This window comes from Myxocyprinus asiaticus, chromosome 12 (assembly GCF_019703515.2).
Source record: "Myxocyprinus asiaticus isolate MX2 ecotype Aquarium Trade chromosome 12, UBuf_Myxa_2, whole genome shotgun sequence".
In the NCBI taxonomy this organism is placed as follows: domain Eukaryota; kingdom Metazoa; phylum Chordata; class Actinopteri; order Cypriniformes; family Catostomidae; genus Myxocyprinus; species Myxocyprinus asiaticus.
The window spans coordinates 26010190-26033733 of record NC_059355.1 but is presented as its reverse complement, the minus strand read 5'-3'; the positions used below and the strand labels follow the sequence as shown (position 1 = coordinate 26033733).

Genomic DNA, 23544 nt, shown 5'->3' with positions numbered 1-23544 from the left:
AAATGAAAATTAGCTCATCATTTACTCGTCCTCATGCCACCCCAGATGTGTATGACTTTCTTTTTTCAGCTAAACACAAACGAAGAAGAAAAGCACAAAAGCAGCATAAAAGTAATCCATATTACTCCAGTGGTTAAATCCACATCTTCTGAAGTGATATGATGGGTGTGGGTGAGAAACAGATCAGTATTTAAGTCCTTTATTTATTTAATTTTTACTGTAAATCTACACTTTCACTTTCTTATTCTGGTGTGGAAGTGACTTTTACTTTCACATTCAACCATCAGCTGGTTGGGGATGGTCAAAGATGGGGATTTATAGTAAAAAAAAAAAAAAAAACTAAAAAAAAAGGGACTTAAATCTAGATCTTTTTCTCACCCACACCTATCATATCGCTTCTGAAGACATGGATTTAACCACTGGAATCATATGGATTACTTTTATGCTGCCCTTATATGCTTTTTGAGCTTCAAAGTTCTGGTCACCATTCACTTGATTTGTATGGACCTACAGAGCTGAAATATTCTTCTAAAAATCTTCTTACAACACATCTGGGATGGCATGAAGGTGAGTAAATGAGAGAATTTTCATTTTTGGGTGAACTATGACTCCTTTTAATATTAATTTCAACACACTAATCCATTTTTACGTTAAAAGTTGTACTGTATATGTTAACATTAAAGCATTATGAACTAATATAAACTAACAACAAACAATTGTATATTAATAAATTAACATGTTTTAATAAAAGTTGTAAAGGAATGTGTAATGTTAGTTCATGACACCTAATTACTTCTAACAAACAAAAGCTTATTGTAAAGTCAATTTTTTAGTTTCAGTTTTTCAAAGTTTCAGTTCATTGTTTTTTTTGTTTGTTTGTTTTTTAACACTGAAGACCCTAACTATTCCAGGAAAAAGAATCGAGACATAAAAGAAAAGAGAGAAAAAAAAGAGGAAGAGTGAGGATATAGGAACACAAAAGCAGAGAAGTCATTTATTGAATAGTAGTAACTGACAAAAGTGCTAGAGCCATTGAGAATAAAACAACCAATACATTTGATATGAAACAACAAAAGAATCTGTCAACACTATAGCATTCATTTCCTGTTCTCTCTTACTCCAATATACATGGCAGAAAATACATCTTTCTTTAAGAAAATGCACATATAATCAAGACAAAACACAAAAAACTGCCCAGCAGTGCACTTTACAAAACATGACCAGCATTATCAAAATTCAGTCATCAATAAACTCTATCCCTCCACGTTTATAGACAGCTCGAGTCCAGCTCCAATTATAAAATAAAGACAGAGGCAAAAAAGGTATTTAAGATGAACCATAATCAATATCTTACAGAAAAACTCTGAGTCCCATAAACAATGTGTGTGCTTGGTTCCTGGTCATTTCAGACATTCAGGATTATATTATGAGAGAGAGAGAGAGAGAGAGAGAGAGAGAGAGAGAGAAATGAGGTGGTCAGCTGAGAGGTTGCTATTCTGTTTCTGTGCAATGTGTTTCTGTGCAATACCAGCAGATCAGTCCAACAAACAACATAAATGCGGAGGCAACAAGCTGCCTCACTTACAAGGGCCCTTTGAGAAACATCTTGAAATGTTTTAAGAAACTTTTGACACACAAGAGGCCTACATCATTTAGATTACTTAACAAGCCTTCTAATGCAACTACATCTGAGTGTAGGGTGAGTGTTAGCGAATTTAGCACACAAACGGATCATTCCAACTGGATAAATGAGAGCCATTGTCTAAATAATACACTTTGGAGGGACAAATCATGCAAAGAACTTTCCAAAAATCTAAAATGACTTCACTTGACAGCTCACAAATGTAAAATGAGGTGTTCAGATGGCACAAAAAACAAAGCCTGTGTTCTACCTGTTTGTGGTATGTAAAGTCTAGGAGTTACCACAGGTGACACTTGGGAGGAGCACAAGGAGCCCCTTGAGGGGTAGAGGATGAGGAAGACATGGAGAGAGATGAGCGAGGGATGCTCTGAAGGAGGAGGAGGAGGAGGAGTAGGAATGTGATTCCTGCTTTCAGGAAGCACTGAAGCACCTCTTCTGCTCACCTAATGGGTCCAGAAGCTCAGAGCGCAAACGGGCCCTTAACAGACTGCAGAAAAGAGCCAAAGATAGAGAGTGAGAAAAAGAAAGACAGAAAAATGCAGGCAGATGAAGAAAGAGAGGTGAAGGAACAATAAATGAGAAGCAAAGACAGATAATAAGGAAGAATGAAAAGATGAGGCATATGACATATTAGACTGTAATAAGAGAATTTGTCTTGCTTTCCAATAAAAATATCTAAACATTCATAAAACACTGTAAATTTAATTGAGAAGCAAAATGACATAATATATTAAGTCTTGTTTTCATTGCAATTAGTGAGGTATATGTGTAAAACAAGACATATTATATACCAGGAGTTTTCAAACTTTTTGATGCCGAGGACCCGCAAATATGATGATCCCCTTGTGAGGGACCATCTTCCTAAAATATAAAAAGAAATCTATATATCTGAAAGAAAAAGTCCCAATACTGTGTGAGAAAAATAGTAAGCGTGGTCTTATAAAAAGAACATGTTTTGAAAATTAAATAGTTGCCTTTTATATTGTCATTGTACTGGTCAAAATAAATTATTAAAATGTTTGCTGGAAAATATCAGCTTTTTGCATATATGTTGACAGCATATCTTTTTTTCTACCCACTATTAGAGTAAAGCTACATGTGTAACTTGAATATTTTTTAATGTCAATTCAATTGGAATTTATTTTCAGAAATAAATCAAATGAAAGTTATGATATTCTGTAGAGTAAAAACCATTTTTCTCTGAAAATTTCATGCAAAAACCCCCTAGCACCCATTTGCGGCACCCTGGGGGTCCCCAGACCACAGTTTGAAAACCCCTGCAAATTCAAAGTTAAATTAATTTCTTACCTCACTGGCAAATAGTTTTTTCTTGTTTTAAGCATGAAGCATGAACCTCTCTAAAATTCAAATTACATTTCTCTGAAAACCAGATTTAGATGTAATTTTGCTTCTCAAGTAAATTGTTTTAAGGATGTTTATTGCTATAGACAAAAATATATCAGTCATTCTTTTTTTTCTTTGCAGTGTAGTGATGAGGAGGTGATGATCGGTAAACTAAACTGTAACTGTAGAGTATTTCCTACAAAGATATTGGTGTATGAAGTCATATTTCCCCAAAAGTAATCGGGTATAAAGTAATAAATGAGCAAACTTTGTTTTTCTCATTATATGCCTTGTTCATTTGCATATTAGTTTGTGTGATTTAAGAGTATTGTAATATTTGTTAAATGTACCATAAAAACTCATCACATTTTCAAGTGTCATCAAGGTTTGATTAAATATCTTATTAAAACTAAATGGCATACACAATTATGTTATGTATATGTATGCGCACAACTCTCCACAAGGTGGCAATACGATATAACTTTGGAAATATCAGAAAAAAACTCAAGGAGATCAACAAAATCAAAAGGTCTGAACCACTGAATATATGACAGTAGGAACTTTATTTCAAAGGAAGACAACAGTAAACAGTTAGAAAACAGATATATGAAGGAAGATGGAAGTAACAGCATGCAGACAGCAGAAAATGATCAAACCATGATTTGTCTATTTGTGTACCTGGAAATATGAAATAACCTATGCTTTTATATTAGGCTGAGCCTTTTAAAATCTACCAATAAATCAGAACAAGAATGAGGATACCTATAATGTGTACTGGATTAACTAAACTGATTGTCTTTGATAGGAAGTTGTAGGATGCACATTTCACAGACTGTGTGCTCTGTCCTTGTCCTACAAATGGACAGTTTTAAAGATGACGGCTACCTGGTCATTTCAAAAGACTAGGTTTTAATGAATGGTGGATTCTACTTCAAAACTGAACCATGCAGGAAAACCTAAAATCATCAATCTTTCTGTTACCTTTTTCCAACTACATCGGTTGGGGATGGTTAATTAGCAGTATTTTTTTTCTTAATTACAGAAAAAAGCATTAACATTTAAATACTATAGTGCTCCACTCAGCATATACCCAACCAACCATTGGTTCCTTAATGAGAGAAGTTGAGAAAAGCATTCATTACAAAAGGAAAACAAGACTTTTTAAATTTAAGATATAACTTACAGGCCTCTCCCTCCCCTCTGTTGAGCAACATCACAGCAGATACGGAGTCTGTGTTTATGAGGAAGTAAAGACTTTGGGGAGAGACTAAATTTGCATGCTCCATGCGGACCAATAACAATTTATCTGTGGTGTTTCAAGCCGTTTAGCTAAAATGCAGTTCTGTGGAAATCTGAGCAGCACAAAATGTGAAGTGTGATGGACTGAAAATCAGATAAATCGGAGCACCATCTCAGCAAGGTACACCCCTTTTTTTTATGAGAAGCTGAGCATAATACAAAACATTGTTAATATTGTGTGAATTGATGCTGACCAGAACAGCTAAGGTTTGATTAAGGCCTTATCTCTTAACCACATCAGTGATCCACAACACAAATCTCATGCAAGCTGCAATCCAAGCTCAACTGACATATAGTTATACTTTAGCCAAGATTATATCATCAGCGTGAAAGAAAATTCAATTCATACTGCCACGCTATGTTCCAGTGTTTGCACTCCAGAGAAAACGTGCTTTATTTACTAAAAGACCCTGAGGTGGGGCTGCAATTTATGCCTGATCAAATAAACCAAAATCCTAAATGACAAAGTCAGCTCACAGTCAATCAATGAGCAAACACAACCAATCCATGAATGTTAAATTCAAGCAAGAAAAGTCAAACAAGTTATTACAACACTGATGCACAAATAACAAGCGGTGGGTGGACCTTGCTAGCACAGTGTAATATGTGCCTACAGTTCGGCTTGGTTAACAGTGGCTAGTCACAATAGTAAACTTGCAAAAGAAATGAAGAGCAGGGGAAAACTTCTGATGAAAAAGAAGCCCTTTTTGCTAATTTTTTTAAAATTACATTTTTAAATGGGGCAGTCTTTCTGCACAGGTGAGGTACTCACTGTTTCTGCAGAAGGTTCTGCTGCTGCTGTCTGTATGACTCAATAGTGTGCTGAGGGAGGAACTGCATGAGTTCCAAAGACTCTTTGATTTTCACCAAAATCTCATATATTTCACGGCCTTTAATCTGTAAAAGGAGAGAGGAGGGGTAAGTCTAGATGTCACTCTTACAGTATGTTATACTGAGTTCTTCACTTTGAATACTTTCAATACACTGTCTGTAAGGTCTTAATGTTTTTGAAGTATCAAATATTTCTGTAACACTTTCTATGAAGCCTGTTTATATAGTATCTAGAATCCAATATAAATGAATATGCATTATAAAGGTATTCCTAATGCCTCATAATAGACATTATTTTATGCAATATCTTACCATGAATAATTGTAATTTGAATAATGTATAAAAATAATTGTTATATGAATAATGTCTTAAAACTATGTTGAAGACATTATTATAATTACTTTTTCATGGTTATTCGCCTTTACAGTGGATGGTGCATTATAACACTTGATGACACATGATATAATACATGAAATTTGGTGTTGTTCATGTGTTTTCATGTATTATACTATTTCACGGTATAACCATGAGTTTAGCATTATAATTATTACAACAACACAATAACTTGTGAGGGTAAACAATTTATTAAACAATGTATTTTAGTATCAAGATGTTATAAATGCATTGTAAAGCATTTAGAATACCTTTATAATGCATTATATATTGTATAAATGCATTGTAAAGGTATTATTAATGCTTTACAATGCATTTATAACATCTCAATACTGAAATGCACTGTTTAATAAATTATATACCCTCATAAGTTATTTTATTATATCTACATATCGTATATATCGCATTATGTCTAGGAAGACTGTAAAATACACACAGACACACACACACACACACACACACACACACACACACACACACACACACACACACACACACACACACACATATATTTGGGGAGTGCAGCGGAGCCATTATCTGTATTTGTATCTGTATTTGTTTATATGACAAAATTATCTGTATCCGTCTCTGTATTCGGATAGAACCGGGTGTGGGCGGGGCTTAAACCGGATGTGCGTCAAAACTAAATGATATGCCCATTTTTAAGTACTACTCTTACATTTATAGTTTCTATTAATAAAATATGTGTTTTCATACTAATAGCCTAATAATAATAATGATAATAATAATAATAATAATAATAATAATAATATTATACAATTATTATTTAAAACAATATTCTTTTATACTTTATCTTTTCTTACCAGATGAAGCTGAATTTGTAGGCTACATTAACTGTGGAATATGTTGGGGTTTCTCCTGGTATTTCAGATATTAATATCTGCATGAAACAGAATTTTGGTTTGTCTGTGCATGTATAACAACATTATTCTGAAGGCAGGAGGTGTCAAGCAAAATATGAAATGTCAAGCACACATTTTTGCAGTGAATAATAAATACAAATTCAAACATTAAAAGAAATTAAAATAAAATCAATATAGCCTACAAACAGGTGAAAGTCCCGTAAGTCTATCAGAAATGTTTACATCAGGACACCATTATTTAGTTAAATAATAATAGTATTGTTACATTCATATAGCACCTTACCAGAGTTCAAGTACACTTAACATTTTCAAATTTAGCACAGTTTAAAGAAGAAAAGCATGTTTCAGTTTCTTTGTTTTACATAAGCAGGAATATTCAGAATAGATACTGTATATACTCTATGGAGCATTTTAACTTTTTCGGAATAAAGTCTTAACTAGATAATAACCTTAATCACTGATGTGGATATAAATGTGGTCAACTTTAAGAGACGGCTAGACGAGCTCCGACATGAAATCATCATTTCAGGTCAGGAATTTAACATTGCGCTCAGGTTTAGGCTATAAATAAATACATGGTAATCACGTGTGAATCGTGTGATACATAAACATAGACATTTCAAGAAGTGGAAAGTGTTTATGATGTCTTATCTTAATGTTACACTTGATAAGCTCCAGATGCGCACAATTAACAGGGACCGCAAACGGAGTCGAGACCACACCCATCTGATCTGAGATCACACCGTGCGCATTTTCATTCATGCTTTAGAAATATTGACTGCACAGATTCATAAATTCATTGTAATTTTGGATGTTTATTTAAAATGTCGCTTTATCCTTGTGCTTTTTGGATAATCAGTCAAACGAATATTTTTAATATTATTCGGATGAATCCGTTATTTGTTTTGAAGTCATTATCCATGCCTTTCCGAATAAGGTATTCGGCTTCGGGCGCAACCCTAATATATAATACAGTATATATATATATATATATATATATTACAAAATAATTAATACAGTAATTAACAGGTATTTTACAGGCTTCCTAGACAGTGTTACAAATACTCACTTATCAAGTAAATCTATGTATTCTAGGTATTTTATTTGAAATTGATAACTGAAGCTGTCTGGCACTGCAATTCTGAAAACAAAGTAGAGATACTTACAGGCAGACAAAACACTTCCTCATCGGTGGATCTTCTCTTCTTGATGGAGGGCAGCTGGGAGAGGTGAGAGGCCTGACGGAAAGCTGTGTAAGAAAGAGACAAAGATAGTGAAACACTTGCGAGAGACAAGATCTGGAAAGCACAAGACCCAGAGCTAAAGCACAGAACAGAAGGAAAAGTTCAGGTGAAGGTTGAATGCAGTGACTGTGTCTGTGTGTGTGTGTGTGTGTGTGTGTAAGTGAGTAGGACAATAAACAACATACATGTATTTAAGTGAGAAGACTCTATAGGTACAAGAAGCATGCAGTTCAAACGTTTATCTTTATGAGTTTGTGTGTTAGAACAAGCCCAGTCACCAGCCCCCAGCATTACTTACGGTGTTTCGTACCCTCACTGCTCTTTGTGCCATCGCTGACGTGTTGTTTGCGGATGCTGTCCTCATCCGCTTTGCGGTCACGTCCAGGGCATGCGCAGATACGAGCCTCAAAACACCTTCGGCCCAAAACCTGACCACTGGAGAGTGATAGGAGATATTAACGCACCTACTCGTGAATTGGAGATGATTTACATACAGTCCCATAAATTTTGCATGTCTTCTCATAATTATCTTACTCTCTGGTTTCCAAGGTTACAATGATGAGGATCGGCCGTCTGTTCATTCCGCCAACACAGCTGGAGTTGCACATGAAATTGTAGAGTATGGTTGTGAACTCTGTGCCCACCTGTTAATAGAAAACAACTGGTGTAACACTACTTTAAGTCATAAGTTTCTGTAGAGCTGTGTTGTTGTTTTAGAGACCAAATAACATCTGTTGAGGATGACTTAAGGTGTGACGGGTATGTAGGCGTAGCTAGGATCACTAGAGTTCCTCAGCATGTGTATGTGTGTGTGAGGCTCACCTGAGGGGGTTCGTAAGGCACCAGCACACTCTGTCGCCCAGTAATGGTATCCTCCACGTACTGGGCATGACTGTTCCCCTCAACCCTAATCAGGTGACTGGGTGGGGCTATTTGGCCTATCGAACATAAAGGTCAGTCAATTATATCATCCAGTTATTCAAATGTATCACAAGCTGAAGATTAAAAATACATTTATTAAAATATATATCATGTTGAATTGCATGTACAAATTTAGAAGGTAGACCAACCGTCATTGAACTCTCGGCTCAGTTCATGGTTCGGGCACCGTTTGACCACCTCAGTAACATGCTCCGCTTTCTTATAGACGGGCATGGCCCGTATGACTGAGCCCTGAGGCGGGTTGGTAAGAACTTTGATTTGAATAGGACAGGTTTTAGCAATCTGACAGTATAGCTTCTTCAGCTCTGTGGAGTACTTTAGCAAAAAAGAGAGACAAAAGTTTAATTAGTAACCTCCACAAAAACAATAAAAAATTTAGCATCTTCTATTCTATGTAGTATATTACTTTAAATATCACTGTGCTTATATATCAACAATGTGGGCACATTTTTCCTAGTATTCAACATGATCACACAAGAAATCAACATGTTGCTTCTAAAAGTTACGGTACTGTGAAATCAACCCCATTCTGCTAAGTCACTGAATGCTGTTACTGAGCGTCACCTCACATTGGACATTTTTGCATCAGTTCAAATGTGTTTACCTTTTCGGGATTCGATGGTCGCATTTTCCCTCCCAAAGATTATATGTTTACTCAATCGACGGTTAATAAATTGTGCATTTCTGTTGACTGTATTACATCACTGACAAGTTTTGGCACCATTCTGTCGATATTTTACCCGGAAACTGGAGCTCACAAGTGCCCATCCGTTCAACAACACTTCCAGCTTTTCTTCCACTTTCCCCTTTCCAGTGTTTCACATTTCTGTAGGCATGGTCCCATTTCAGCAAAAGAACTTTCGACCTACCATCGCCGAATTCACGAGTTTTTGCTTTTGAGTGTTTATCTACAATTTGTATGAAGGTTGTTCATTTAATTATGCAACTACTTTGTTACATTGTTGAGAAATAGATCAAGAAATAAAACATCCCCCACACATCAAACTCTAATATAATACTCCTGTTTCTAAAAACTTCCTTTAAAAGTTCCTCACTCTTTATGCAAACTAACTGAAACAATCACTCAAAGAAAAGAAAACTATAAAAATTAATAGATGAAAAGACTAGAACACTTTCTTTTTTAATTTCTCGTCAACAGGGAATACAGAGACAAAACAGCTGCAGCCTGGCAACCATTTAGTGGTATAAGCGCCATATAACCATCTTTAAAGGGAAGAGCAGCTGGCTTTAGGCGGCAGGACTTCTGGTTCTGCTCTACAGCTGTCATGAGTTACAATATTACCTGTGATTAGGGACATACATAAAGCACACCGAGATGTGCTTCCCAAACCACCTGAATAGCATAATTTATCTTAGACCTCAGGGCCCCATTTGACAAAAATATTGCCCTGATGTGATAAAATATCCGGTGTTAGGCAATGAAAAACTGAGTCTTGCCCTTATTGAGAAATAAATGCCTTAAATGCAGTACATATGCAAAAATGTACATAAGAATACTTTTACAATTTACACAGAAATTTGTTCTGCTCGGGTTCCATAAATGAAGTATTTAAATCTTTAACAAGAAAATGGACATTTAACTGTACATTTTATTACTGAATATTAAATATATTTGGTAATCTCAGCTGTATTTCCTAACATCCTTTTCATCATTGATGACAGCTTGATGTACAGGGTGTCACGGACCACAAAAATCATAATTGCATCATTGCAGTATGCTTGACTCATCCTACTACCACAGACTAACACTCATGTGTTCCTCATACTTACTGTATCATCAGGTGTTTAAGAGACTGTCTAACCACACACACACAATAGGTCAAAAAGAAAGATCTATGTGATTAAACAAAGTCTCACAAAGCGTGACTGCCAACATTGTGACATCTACAAATCACAAATACTGAGCTACCACCAATGTTGTTACAAATGGTATGCCAAACATTTTGTATTGTATATAATCATGGCTCGTTCCACATAAATTAGTTTAGTATATGAGCTGCTTATCTCTGCAGCTTTTTAAAGAATTCTCTGAACAAACACTTCAGCTTAAAGCAAAGCTCTGGTGCATCAAGTGCATGGAAAATAACGATGAAGAAAAATTTCCTGTCAAGTTCATTTAAAAAGGTGAAGAAGAAGAAAGAAAAAAGGGCTGTGAACGTTGCCCGGGGCTGTTCTGAAGAACAATGCCACATTAAATTCCATCTCTATTAACTTTTGATATGAAGTGTTCCAATGAGAGGAGCCCTTCCCAACACCTGCTTGCGAGTGTTACACAACCTTGACAAGAACAAACACACATACACACAAAAAGTCCTGGTCATTTCCTGAAGGAATTTGTGGAACAAACTGGATGAGACACAGAAGCAAAAACACCAATAAAAAAAATAATAATCAACAAGGAATTTGACAAACTATTCTTTTAACGATAGGCCACAATAAGACATCAGAAACAAACCAGGGTCAGAAATTCGGAGGGCTCAGGGTAAAAATGCTACAGAGAGTGACAAAAATGCCCCAGGTATTTAAAATTTGGGGGCAAAAAATGCCCCTGAAGTCAATACCTATCTACCCTGAAATCCTACCTTAAGGATCTATCTCTGCTTGATCTAACCATTAAAAACAACATTCCTTGGTTGAACATAATGTATTCAGGTTGATTTATACATATTACATAATCTTTATAAAAGCACTAATAAAAGCAGTTATTTCAAATGTTACCACATGAAGCACATCTATTTTACATAGACTAAAAAAATACATGAATCTAAATTGACTGTTTAAGTCCAAAGTATTAGTTAACATCACTGAATGAACCGGAATTCATTAGGTTACACCAACAAAACTCATTTTAAGGGTTAAATCAGGTAGAAATAGCTCCTTAGGGTAACAACTGCAGGTTTCGTCTTTACAGTGTAAATGGTTGGCATGCTGTTTATTTATAAGGTTCAAAAATGCCTTCATAAATGTAAAAGTTTCACGTGGGGCAAATATTGCAACCTGTTAAAAAAGTTAATTTCTGTAAATTTTTAATACATATTTTATATTACTGTGAAATAATGAAGGTTTGATACAAGAGACTACTGTAAAAAACAACAACCCTGAGCTTAAATTAAATCTGTACAGTCTGTACATGCTTTAGGTCCCTTGTCTATCATATCATTGAATGTAGCTGAAGATCTCTTTATCAGAAAAATCAACAGCATACCAGTACAACAGCACATCTACACTCCCAGAACCGACTTGGCCAACTTTAGCTCTGACTAAATTAGTACCTAGGTGCTTTCACCAATGGATGATGGAGGTGTTCTGTGCGTGAACTGAAAACAGTTTTTGAAAGGTGTCCTATAAAAAAAGAAAGATGAATAACTGTAATTGCACCTCTGCTCCCAACTTGATATGCCCCTGAACGCTCCTGTCATTCAGTTAAATGAAGTGAGCGAGGGAGAGAGAGAGAGAGAGAGAGAGAGAGAGAGAGAGATGGCGAGAGGGAGGGGGAGAAGGCGAGAGGCAGAGAAAGAGAGAAGGGATGACAAAGATCAACTACATATAGCAACAATACACAAGAAGAATTGGAAATGTCATTTGAGTACAATGATGGGTTTCCTCCAGGACAAAAGACAAAGTTGTTGACATGAACATCAAAGGGTCAGTCACAGAAAGGTAAAAGCACGGCAAAAAAAAAAAAAAAATAAAGCTTGAGACAGATATAAATGACAGAGGCTTGACATTTTACACTGTTCTTACATATTTTATAAACTCCAACCTACAAACTTTACCGCACAAACAAAACAGTCCATGCACCAATTCTAGCCCTAAAGCAACACATTTTAAGAATGCAAATATGTGCAGAGGCTGCCGTGTTTGCTTAAGGCCAACCATGAGCAACTGCTGACAGAAAACACACACACACACACACACACACACACACACACAAACACACACACACAAACACACACACAAACACACACACAAACACACACACAAACACACACACACACACAGGGTGGAGCCACACAGTGATCTGATGAATTGGAAGGCATTGGCTTTTACACAGGGAGGGGCACGGTGGTGTTAACATGTAATTATGTTCCAGTCATGGGCTACATTGTGAATTACACAGCTTGGGAACAAAAGGTTCAGGATATCTTTTGAGCAGAAAGATTTGTGAGAGTGACTAGAACGGGCAGAACTCTATACTACAGTTTTGTGAACTTTTGGCTTGGCATATGTCAAGGAAGATACGGTGGCAAACCTTTCAAAGGAGATACAATCTTTTACTTCTGCAGACCACTCCTGCACTTTGCCAGCTGACAGTTAGCCTGAGCCAAAAGTGCAGAACTGCTGTGCTTTTTTATGATGGTAATGCAACACAATATTCAAGTTCACAAGGTCAGGTCCTTATATCAGCATGTCAAATTGTTCATTGCTGGGTACCGTGCTTAATACTTGCCACTAATTTATGGGGGCTAAACCCATCAATGCATATGAAATGCAGAGATTTGTGCACACACACATATACAGTGATGTACGTGTTGTGACAGGTTTGTAGTTGTAGTGTGTGTGTTTGAGCAGAGCGGAGCTGCGGGCTAAGGCTGCATACGTGTCTCAGCATGGCGGGGCGGGTTGGCCCAATGCTCTGGCGCCTCTGGTCTTGTCCTACCTCATACCTGACATGTACCATCATGCCTGTTGCTTCTCTCAAAACCTGTTTCATTTGGAAAGAAATTAAATTAGTTTTTTCCCTCTTTGGCGCAGTAGGGGAAAACACCTGCTTGCTGTAATGGCGGAAGAAAACTGAGTTTGGAAAGCAAAACTTGAGTTGTGAATGCTGAGCTCAAAAATAAACATAAATGTGCAGATCCGTTCAATGGGGAAATTTCCCATTGTCTGTGCATAATTCACGTCTAGCTAGGAAAACAAAACATTGAGCACAGTAGCACGAAGAGTCAAACTGCAAATCACACTCTTCATATTGGCGTCTGCTAGGGACAAATGGGTAATGAATTCTTGCTTTTGTGCACGTTTGTGTCAGCAGTTTACATAATTGTAAGGCAGAAGGATAGTTTTTTCATTGCAAGAGGGATGCATAAATGGTTTTGAATAGTGAATAAACTGCAATAATGTTGCTTGTCATGCCTGAGAGCTCTGCTTGGTGTTAACGTTGCTTTTAGTTCAAGTTGGTTCGAAAGTGAAGACTTTACCTCTTACAAAAGAAATTGCCGAAAGCCCTAAGGTGCATATCGACCCCTCAAAAACAAATGCAATTGGCTTTTGTTCATCTGGATGGAGATCTTTGTGCAACCAGCCCTCATCAGATGTAAACAAATGCCCCCATGCTTCCTGGCACTAGTTAATGCCCTGGGATGAAATTATATGCTTTGGAAATGTGATCTTTCCCAGAAAACGTATGACAAGCTTTGGTGTAATTATGCAGGATTTCCCCACGTTTTCCTGAATGGTCGCCCTGAATGCTGCCAAATTCTTTCCTCACAGCTACCTTTTTTCTTCTTTCGGATAAAATGAAGGTGTTTGCGTTTCTGTTCACATTCAATTACACTCTTAAGACATCAAACAAAAGTTGAGCTTTAAGGTCAGGTGTAATAAACAGATGCTGGACCTTTTCATTGAGTTCCATTGTATCTCAACTACACAAGGAGATGGAGATTATGACTGTGCAAGTGAGTTAAAGCGGACATGGCTGCAATCATGGTGCTGACAGACTGATCTCCTCTTTGACTCTGTCCAGCACCTATAAAGAACAGGCAATCTTTCATTGTTCAGAGTCACACAAAACAACAAGAGTACAATCTCCAAACAGAACTATTCAGAGAAGTGAGCTTTTCCAGAAACACCATTCTTATTATTTAATTAATTTAAATAATTAATTTCCCTATCATAAAAATCTTTCAACCTCAGATTTTTTCCCTTTTCTTTCTTCTTTCCTGTGTTTGCTGTAGGTTTTAGGGCTATACGTGGCAGTGTCTGACGAGTCTCAACAGGCTCCTTGACATAAGCAAGTCTCAGCTCCATCTCACGAGGCGTGGGATGGGCCTGCAGATGTTCCAGGGACAAGTTGTATCTTGCTACCTTTCACTGGAATACTCGTCTCTTTGAGTGCTTCTGTCCTCTCCCAACCTCCCCATTCTCTATCCTTGTTCTCATCTCCTTGTCCTGCGGCATTATGAGAGATGCAGTCGACAAGCTTTACTCATTGAGTAGGGAGCAGCCCCTTTGGCACTGTAGGGTTCAGAGGAAAAACATGAAGTATTTACACGAATATTATTGATCCATTCGTCTAATCCCTAGCTCTCTTTTTGAGACAACAACTCCTGGAGAGTGCTCCAGTGGTCACATTCCTTTGGTCACGGCCAGTAGTGTAGTCTAGGGCATACACAGGCATCCGCTGTATGCCCACTTCTCTTTCTTAGGACTTTGCATATGCCCACCTAAAATAAGTGATGATACGTATGGCCGCCAGGACAAAGACCCAGAACTTTCAATCTACTAACGTGATGCCGCAGCACAGTTGAGCGAATTGTGCAGAGATTCTCTCTAAACGCGCACGGAGCTGTGAGAGGTGGGAGCGCAACTGATGGAATTAGCCTAGACAGACAGTCTGACTAATCTGATCCACCGATCAGAACATTCATTTCAGATGTGATTGAATATTTGCTACCAATCATATTTTCCACTTCAGTAAGAGGTGGGACATTTCCAGCGTCTAATGCTGATGCACAAGCATCCATGGCATAACAATAATTTGTGCTGTAAATGTATTTCCCTGCTAAACGTAAATACATATATACATATACACATACAGATATATATATATATATATATATATATATATATATATATATATATATATATATATATATATATATATACACACACACACACACACACACACATTTAAATTTAACTTATGCAATTAGACTTTGTAAAATACTAGTTTTTGATTGGGTCTTCAGACACTACTACACCACTGGTCACAACATACTATAAAGGTGAACCAACAGACAAACAAAACATAGGGTATGCTGAACAATTAATATGTTGACAGTGAAATGCAAATGGAAGACTTTACTCTTAAACAACATTAAATACCAAATGAAAATGATAGAGGGGACGGGTTTGCTCTGAAAACTGAAAGCAAACTAACAAATATGAGGTGTATGGTTTGTCTTATCATTGACATCAACAGAGAGAAAAGCAGGATTGCAAAAGCATTCCCATAAATGAGGAGTGGTAGCATGCAATACCAGGAAATGTGTAAGTGGGTGTGTGTCACTGAAGCTAGGATGAGATTGAATTCAGTATGGAATACATTTGTGGGATACAGGTGTTGCAAAGAGTCTACAGGTCACACCAAAAAACAGGTTTCGAATAGAATACACAATTCTCTAAGGGCCGTTGACACCGGATTAGTTTTTTTCTTCCGTCTGCACTGTTTTTTTTATTTAAAAATATAATAATAATAATTTTATGGAAATATGCGCCAAATGGCCATTTTTTACACTCTCGCAGTTTTATCAGCATCTTGCACAGGATCACCGCATTTTTAGATGCAGTTTCAAAACTTTTAAAACTGTTTCTTGAGGCCCCCGAGTTCTGTTATATTTTTTCGCTGCATCTTGTTATTTTTTAGCACAATAATGCATTCAGTGAATGGCCCCCAAGGGGATACAGAGTGCAACTTCTTTCATACAGAATATAGAGAAATACTTCTCATGTTGCTGAATTGTTAACACTGTCCTTGCACATTTAAATCCTGCTGGGCAATCATTTACTGATGATTGTATTCAAAGCACTGTGGAGTGTGAGAAATGGAAATATGAATGAGTCTGAAAGTCTTAAATGAGGCTACCAGGGTGTGGTGTCTTTCTCACACCCAGAACTCTTGTCTAAGTACAGTCAGGTGTCTAACAACTGCTGTTGTGCTAGAGAAGGAGTAAGGATGACAAGGGCTGTTGTGGGAATAGGGTAAATGTCACAATCCCACACTTCACTGTAGCCAATAAGCACTAAGGGACTGTCTCACAAACCAATCTTTGCTCAACTTGTTTACTCAAAGATGTGAGACAGCATTACCACATTAACTGACTCACTGGTTTGTCAAGACCACAATTAGCCAAATATGAGATTAAAGAGACATTGGTTTAAAATGGAATCAGTTGCTATAAAATAATGATATTCTTTTATCTCACCAATATGTTGGTGTCTGTGATTAAATGGCATAAAATCCATGCAAATTCAGTTAGCTTTGATAGCAATTAATCACATTTTGTGCAAGAGGACTTAACTGTGTTGTTTTTATTGTTAACATTCAATACTGGGGGAATACAGAGGAAATGGTGTGAGACGTTTATCATTAGAACTATACCCTGCGGTAATTGACGAAAGCCGTAATTGAAGGATTAGTACAAGCTAGAAACCGCAAGGGTGCATTGTTCTTCCAAAAGTCAGATTTTTTTATACTTTTGTCTGACAGACTCCAGAATAACAGTGCATGCACAATGCAATGATGCACGGGTAGAGCTGTACAGTTGGGACCGTCCCCGTGCCACTAAAACTAGACTAGCGGGTTTAGTCAGTTAAGTCACCTCTGTCAAGAGGTGACACCTATCTCGTCAAAACAAAGTGACAGTCACACCGCTACTGTATTGCTCACTGATGCATGTGGACAAAATAGCGGTTTATCCAAAAAAACGCCACAATGCGCGAGCAAGTAACTCACCCGCAGGGGTCAGTCATGGGCCTATTTTAGAAAAAATGTGCCTTCTTTCGGAAAATGTATTCTATTTTAATTATAATAAATAATTGCAGGTGGACCGTATACATCACAAAAGGGAAAAAGAGCATGTAACTCCAAAAGTGCATATGAATATGTGGCTCTTTATTGAGTCCCACAAGATATGTTAACTGAAAGGGTCATTGCACTTTGAAAGAATGCTCTGTTTTCCAGGCTGAAAGCTTCAGCCCACCTTGAGTCTCACAGCAAGTATTTCATTCTGCAATAAGACAGGCCAGTTTACACCTATGGGGCCTTTTTTCCTCAGCCAGGTGGAGTTCTGTAACTGACAACTTTCATATAGATCACAGAAGTGCCTAAAGCTGAGATGAGGCAGATTAAAAAAAACTACTATTCCTTCTGGAGGAAGATCTACCCTTGACAGCAGAAATCAGTTGCTTTAATGAATACATCACTGAGTCTTTGTCCTTGTACAACATAGCAAAACTACAATACATATTCCCATACACAAAATCACACAGATTAAAAGACAAAGGGCAAGTATAGATGGGAGTTTGTCTGACCGGAGGACAGATGGTCCAATTTCCTGGTGCAGAAAAATGTAGTTGTTGCCCTAAAGTCAGACACTTAACCCCAATATAGGTTGAAGAGGCTACACACTAACCTTTCTATACTACTACCTTACTGATTTGTCCCTAATCCCTAACACCATAAATAACGGTTATCTGAACAAAAGTTTATAGAAATTTCTTCTATGGCAATGGTATCAATGGGTTTTACTCATAGTTGTGTAAAATCCTATTTGCTTAATATTAGTGTAAGCGAAACCACCACTCTACGTGTTGCTGTGTAGATTAATTTATTAAATGCTGTTTCATGTACAGTACTATGCAAAAGTCTTAGGCAAATTAGATATTTCACAAAAACATTTTTCTTAAGATTAAGGTTAGCTTTGCCAAAAGAATAAGAAAAAAAGGAGCCCTGAAACAGATGGTATGGCCCCAACAGAGCCCGGATCTCAACATCATTGAGTCAGTCTGGGATTACATGAAGAGACTGAAGCAACTGACACAATTTAAATACCATACATAGAACTGTGGCAATTTCTCCAAGATGCTTGGAACAACCTATCTGCCAACAACCTTGAAAAATTGTGCACAAGTGTAAGGGAAGATGGGGGAAGATGCCCCCAAAGGTAAGATGTCCTGCCACCTTTAATTTTCCTTGAACATAGATGACAATAATTTCATCTCATCATCTCATTACATTAATCGTGACCTTTAATCTGAACATCAACATTTGTGAGATTTATACCATCTGAACAGTTTTGAAATTAAATTATCTCATTTTTTGTCATTGGTTAATAGTGATCATGAATTTATTTTATGTTGGATATTAAAATGTTTAATGTCTATTTATTAATGGAGGAATTTTGGACATACTTTTATTTTGGACATGATTTTATTTTGAAAAAAGTTAAAGTTAGACCCTTGGGTTAAGATGCCCCCCTCAGAATTGGGGCAGAAGGCCCCCAGTGGGATGTTGTTTTTTTTATTTGTTTATTTATGATTAAGTTATAATTTAATAATTCCATTAATTAGATGTACATTTCAAACAGGTTTATTATTCACCATAACCTTTAGAGTGGAATCATTCAATCTGGTCTCATAGTTTATTGCTATTATAACATCCCTTCACATAAAAATATATACTTAATCCATAGAATGGTATAGTGTAATTCAGATATCTCTTTGAATGGGATTCTGTTATTTGATTTGTTAGTCAATATTCAATTATTCAAATAAATTTTCAAAATGCATCAATTGACAGAATATTTTATTTAGTATTTTATATTAATCACAAAAAACAAATAATTACAAATAATATCAGATGTATTTTATATATTCTGTAAAAATAAGATGGGATACGTCTGCCCCAGGGGCCTTCTTGTCCCCAGGTAAGGGGTCTTACCCCAGTATTGGGGCAAGGTGACCCATTTTTTGTGTTATAAAAACTAAATTAGCAAATGTTTCTATTTATTTCCCCCAATAATATGTCAGATGATTCATCATGATCCTACACATGCTAAACTCATCTCTAAATATGTTACAATTTAGCTGTAAATGCACACTGTTCTTAAGGGGGGCATCTTTCCCCATCTTCCACTACGTAGGAGAATTGGTGCTGTTTTAAAGGCATATGGTGGTCACACCAAATATTGATTTAATAATTTTTATGTTTACTGCACTTTGCATAAAATTAATTGTTAAAAAAATACTCACAACATTATTTTTGAAAAATCCATACTAAAGAACATTTTCACCACTGCAAAAAAATCTGCACAGTACTGTATATACTGGCCCAGACAGAATCTGCAGCTTAAAAAAAAAAAAAGACATATATATATACACACAGTGCATCCGGAAAGTATTCACAGCTCTTCACTTTTTCCACATTTTGTTATGTTACAGCCTTATTCCAAAATGGATTAAATTCATTATTTTCCTCAATTCTACAAACAATACCCCATAATGACAACGTGAAAGAAGCTTGTTTGAAATCTTTGCAAATTTATTTAAAATAAAAATAAAAAAAAAATAAAATAAAAAAAGAAAAAGAAAGAAAAAAAAAAAAAAAAAAAAAAACACATGAACATAAGTATTCACAGCCTTTGCTCAATACTTTGTTGAAGCACCTTTGGCAACAATTACAGCCTCAAGTCTTTTCGAGTATGATGCTACAAGCTTGGCACACCTATTTTTGGGCAGTTTCTCCCATTCTTCTTTGCAGGACCTCTCAAGCTCCATCAGGTTGGATGGGGAGCGTCGGTGCACAGCCATTTTCAGATCTCTCCAGAGATGATCAATTGGGTTAAAGTCTGGGCTCTGGCTTGGCCACTCAAGGACATTCACAGAGTTGTCCCGGAGCCACTCTTTCGTTATCTTGGCTGTGTGCTTAGGGTCGTTGTCCTGTTGGAAGATGAACCTTCTCCTCAGTCTGAGTTCCAGAGCGCTCTGGAGCAGGTTTTCATCAAGGATGTCTCTGTACATTGCTGCATTCATCTTTCCCTCGATCCTGACTAGTCTCCCAGTTCCTGCTGCTGAAAAATATCCCCACAGCATGATGCTGCCACCACCATGCTTCACTGTAGGGATGGTATTGGCCAGGTGATGAGCGGTGCCTGGTTTCCTCCAGACATGACGCTTGCCATTTAGGCCAAAGAGTTCAATCTTTGTTTCTCATGGTCTGAGAGTCCTTCAGGTGCCTTTTGGCAAACTCCAGGCTGGCTGTCATGTGCCTTTTACGGAGGAGTGGCTTCCATCTGGCCACTCTACCATACAGGCCTGATTGGTGGAGTGCTGCAGAGATGGTTGTTCTTCTGGAAGGTTCTCCTCTCTCCACAGAGAAATGCTGGAGCTCTGTCAGAATGACCATCGGGTTCTTGGTCACCTCCCTGACTAAGGCCCTTCTCCTCGCTCAGTTTGGCCAGGCGGCCAGCTCTAGGAAGAGTCCTGGTGGTTCCAAACTTCTTCCATTTACGGATGATGGAGGCCACTTTGCACATTGGGACCTTCAATGCTGCAGACATTTTTCTGTACCCTTCCCCAGATCTGTGCCTCGATACAATCCTGTCTCGGAGGTCTACAGACAATTCCTTGGACTTCATGGCTTGGTTTGTGCTCTGACATGCACTGTTAACTGTGGGACCTTATATAGACAGGTGTGTGCCTTTCCAAATCATGTCCAATCAACTGAATTTACCACAGGTGGACTCCAATCAAGTTGCAGAAACATCTCAATGATGATCAGTGGAAACAAGATGCACCTGAGCTCAATTTTTAGTGTCATGGCAATGGCTGTGAATACTTATGTACATGTAATTTTTTTTCGTTTTTTATTTTTAATAAATTTGCAAAGATTTCAAACAAACTTCTTTCACGTTGTCGTTATGGGGTATTGTTTGTAGAATTTTGAGGAAAATAATGAATTTAATTCATTTTGGAATAAGGCTGTAACATAACAAAATGTGGAAAAAGTGAAGCGCTGTGAATACTTTCCGGATGCACTGTGTGTGTGTGTGTGTGTGTGTGTGTGTGTGTGTGATATATATATATATATATATATATATATATATATATATATATAGGCATTTTCTTCACTGATTTTGGACCTAAATGGTCATAAATATAGTAAAATGAGGATAAAAGTGATGCTAATGGGTTAAACTGAATTTAGATTACCGCAGTCTTAACATATAAAATTATACAAAATTAGCAAAAATATATATGTAAAAAATTGGAGTTTTTGTGCAGAATTCTGAATGTACAGATTCCGTATAGGCCTTTTCAAATGTCAAACATACACACAAACACCGTCTTACCGTCCAGGTGGCTGATTTGGCTGTGCTGGACTGCTGGAAGGACACATCGAAGGTGTGTGGACCAGCATAGTCTGTGTTTGATGGGATGGCAGGTGATGGAGACAGGGCCTCAAAGGTGGAACTGGGCTGGGCATAGGGTGATGGGGCCGTAACATTGTTCTGAGAATGATCGTTGTTGTAGGGGCTGGTAGAGGTGGAACCACCATTCTGATCCATGCTATTGAGGAGCCCCAGGCTTGTGTACTGTGGCTAGAAGAAAAATAGAGAAAACAGGCCATATAAACATATGTCTTTTCATGTGTTTCACTGGTGGAACCAAATGATATGGTATTAGCAGTGCCACGTGAACAAAGAGCTAATATTAATCAAAACATTAATGGGTTGTTGCCACAATACAGCTTCTTCTGATGTTAATACATTAGGCTATGATGAAATGGTGGGCTTAGAGAACCAGAAGATCTTCATAGCGCTTGGCTTGACTTAAAGAAGCCTTTGTATGTGTAAGTCAGGAAGAATTATGACCCAAGAGGTTATTCTCTTTAACAAACTGTTTATCAAATGGCCCTGTCCATGTACTTGTGTAAGAGTAAATGTCCTGTACTGTAAGGGACTCAAGGATGTCAACCATGCAAATGAGGAGGATTTCCACAAGAACTGAGTTCCTAGAAATGGACACATTGTATAAAAATTTAGATTTTACTGAATATTAATTTTCAGTTATTCTCTCATTCAAATGTTTCTCAAGAGTTCTGTCAAAATATTACCACATCTAAAATATTAAAGTCAAATCAATTAGCAATGTTTCAAATGTCTGTCATTGCATACGTTTGGAATCCAACATCCATATTTCCACCACTAAAAAGTTAGCCCACAAATCAACCCGACAAGTTACACAAACTAAAATATTTTTTATACGTTTTATCAAATGGAAGTAGATCCTTGAGGTAATAATTGCAGATTACTGCTATCATGTGCAACCTAACAGTATCTAACAGGTACTATATTTCTTTGATCTACTTTTTGTCTTCAACTTGTCACTCAGAGCAAAAACAAATATTGAATTGAACTAAAACAATTCAGTTCCCCTGAAGCTTCAGTGCAGGTTAATCATACCAATGGATAGACGTCAGCTTGTTCAAAGTATTATTTATGGTTATGAAATTGCTACTGTTAAGACAATGTGTAAACAACCATAAAATTGAAGTCCAATTAAGTCATCATCCCACTTTAATGACTTAATCTTGTTGATGAAACAAGCGGTCCATGGAAATGAATGAAGACGGCAATAAATGAATCAGAGGATGCATTAAAAACAAATGGAGGTGGAGGGGGACGAGCAGTGAATGGGCGATACACAGTTCACATGACTCCTGTTGCCCTCTTCCTGTGAAGGCGCAGAGAGGAATTAAAATGAGAGAAGGAAGAATGTTCTGGAGTTAAGCCAGCCTTTTCCAGCCCCACTCCTTTAGCCACCCTGTCCATTCCTTTCCATTTATACACGCCACATTCCTGGATGAGGTGCCATGGTTGTGTGGCTCTTTAGACCGTCATTAATCTCAACCGGGTCCCTTGTTTATTTCAGGTATGGACGGAGACAGCTGTCCAGCTTGCACACTTATCCCCTTTCTCTATCTTTTCTTGTCTCTCTTTCCCTCTCTGTTCTCATCACAGACAGATAAAATTGTCCTGGTGCTGCTGGTGGCCTGAGTGAATCTCAAAGTCAAGCACGTCTTGAGAGAAACGAAAAAAAAAAAAAAAAAAACACTGTTTTGTGCACATGTACTCCTGGGAGTGGGTCACTTCCCTGACTT

The 23544-nt window shown here is 37.3% G+C and overlaps 1 protein-coding gene across 8 annotated transcripts in view; it reads right to left on the bottom strand.

Annotated features, from left to right (window-relative positions):
• LOC127449646 (tumor protein 63-like) overlaps positions 1–23544 on the bottom strand; it is a 60758-nt gene that overhangs the window by 7346 nt on the left and 29868 nt on the right. For 5 of the 8 annotated variants that reach the window (XM_051713191.1, XM_051713190.1, XM_051713188.1 and 2 more), the window contains 7 exons: positions 21734–21982; positions 8708–8894; positions 8460–8575; positions 8172–8281; positions 7936–8072; positions 7560–7642; positions 5058–5182 (listed from right to left, as the gene is read on the bottom strand). In XM_051713191.1, coding sequence (XP_051569151.1) covers positions 5058–5182; positions 7560–7642; positions 7936–8072; positions 8172–8281; positions 8460–8575; positions 8708–8894; positions 21734–21982 — 1007 coding nt within the window. The remainder of the gene's footprint in view (positions 1–5057; positions 5183–7559; positions 7643–7935; positions 8073–8171; positions 8282–8459; positions 8576–8707; positions 8895–21733; positions 21983–23544) is intronic. The other 3 variants (XM_051713193.1, XM_051713187.1, XM_051713192.1) reach the window with 1 other exon arrangement.